Source organism: Pinus tabuliformis, chromosome 5_2 (assembly GCF_031772625.1).
Source record: "Pinus tabuliformis cultivar Carrire ecotype Pingquan chromosome 5_2, CPIR1, whole genome shotgun sequence".
Classification (NCBI taxonomy): Eukaryota; Viridiplantae; Streptophyta; class Pinopsida; order Pinales; family Pinaceae; genus Pinus; species Pinus tabuliformis.
Window position 1 is genome coordinate 453,628,678 of NC_142306.1, and position 1,719 is coordinate 453,630,396.

The 1,719-nt window shown below is 37.3% G+C and overlaps 1 protein-coding gene across 1 annotated transcript; it reads left to right on the forward strand.

Annotated features, from left to right (window-relative positions):
* Window positions 1-607: 607 nt before the first annotated feature.
* Window positions 608-1,138, forward strand: LOC149159632 (DNA-dependent metalloprotease WSS1 homolog 2-like). Its single transcript, XM_089434369.1, has one exon. It carries the CDS (start codon window positions 608-610, stop codon window positions 1,136-1,138), a length of 531 nt encoding a protein of 176 aa, XP_089290495.1.
* Window positions 1,139-1,719: the final 581 nt, after the last annotated feature.

The window sequence follows — 1,719 nt, forward strand, 5'->3', positions numbered from 1 at the left end:
ATAGGGGAAGCAAATTAATAGGCTTTTAAATAAAATTCTGATTGTTGAACCTGATCCTGATGATAGTCAAGAAGGCTATGCTGTTGGAAGATTTAAAGTGATTACTGAACCAGATCCTGATGCTAGCCTCTCAGAACAACCAGACACAACATATGTCCTTTCTAGGCAATCAAGTGATGTGCAGATAGGTGGTTCCAGTTCTGTCGAATCAAATATTAATTATGGAAATCCTGTTACAGAATTGCAACACGATATTCTTGGTTCTAGACTGAACAAACCTGTTGTAAGTGATTTCGAATCCATGTAGTTGAACCTAGAACACGAAGATACAGATTTTAGAAGAATTCAAGAGTCCACAACTCCTACTTCTGTGCACCTTCAATATGCTATTCAAAAGCTTAAGTCTCAGAGGCCACCTATTGAAATTGCCTCTGTTATTAGAACTTTGTTCACTATTCTAAGGAATGTCATGGATCATCTAAATGAAACCAAATCCAGTTGCTTGCGCAAGGCTAATCCTATGCTTCAATGATCCATTCCAAAGTATCAAGTTGTTTTACAAAAGCAAAGGCGTTGTTCTTGTGTGTACTGGGGTATAATTGCTATCATGAAGGAGCATCGATGGAGGGTAGGAATTACGACAAACTTAGCTCATGTTGGGTATGTAGGGATCAGCCCTAAATGTATTCTTGGATTAAATAAGAATCATGGGGAAGAAATATCTCTATGGCTAAGAACAGATGATCTTAATGGATTCAGAAACTATGAGAGCATTAATAAGCCTTTATTGCATGAACTTGCTCACATAGTACACTCAGAACATGATGCAAACCTTTTTGCATTAGACAAACAGTTGAATCAAGAAGAAATTGCCTTGGATTGGACAAAGTTGAGGAGCCAGACATTAAGTGGGTTAAGGAATAAAGCTGATATGGATGAGCTCTTTCCTTCCCACCAAACTTACAGCATTAACAAGCTTGGAGGGAATCCTTTACATTCTGTGGTAGATTCTCGTGCTTCTGCAGCAGCTGCAACACTAAGACACCTTGAAAATTCACCTCCTTGTCATATTGCATCATTTGAAGATGCAGCTAAACCAGCAGAAGAAATTACCTTTAGGAAGTCACAAATCAAGTAAGGATATGTCTCAAAATTTTGATGATTTTCTTTGTTGCATTCCTTCTTGAAGAATAATACATCTCCACTCAGTTTTGAAAATATTTGGGACAGTTAAAAAGAATGTTTACATATCAAGAGGATGAAATAGAAAATTTTTGGGTTGAAACTGTGTTTTTGAAATTACACAGCAGTTTCGTAGTGCGCTACGAAACTGCTAAAGATGGTGATTAATGCACAGCAGTTTCGTAGCGCGCTACGAAACTGCTGAATCTACATAATTTAAACTCACTCAATCGATTTTGTGAGACCGAGGGAAAAGTTTTGAAAAAGGAATATCCTCAAAGGGTCATTTAAAGGTATCAACTTTCAACAAGGGCAAGATAGGTGGAGGAAACATATATTCGAACCCAATTCTAAACTTTTTGTTATAAAGTGATCACATTTACTAGTCCATGGTATGTTAGACAGCTTGGAGGAGGTTTTTATCTTCACACATGGCAAAGGTGGATAGCACATGAAGGATGTGGCACTCCAATAGATTGTTGGCTAATTCAAGAAGATCAACATGGTTAATTATTTCCGAATATCTTTGAGGAAACC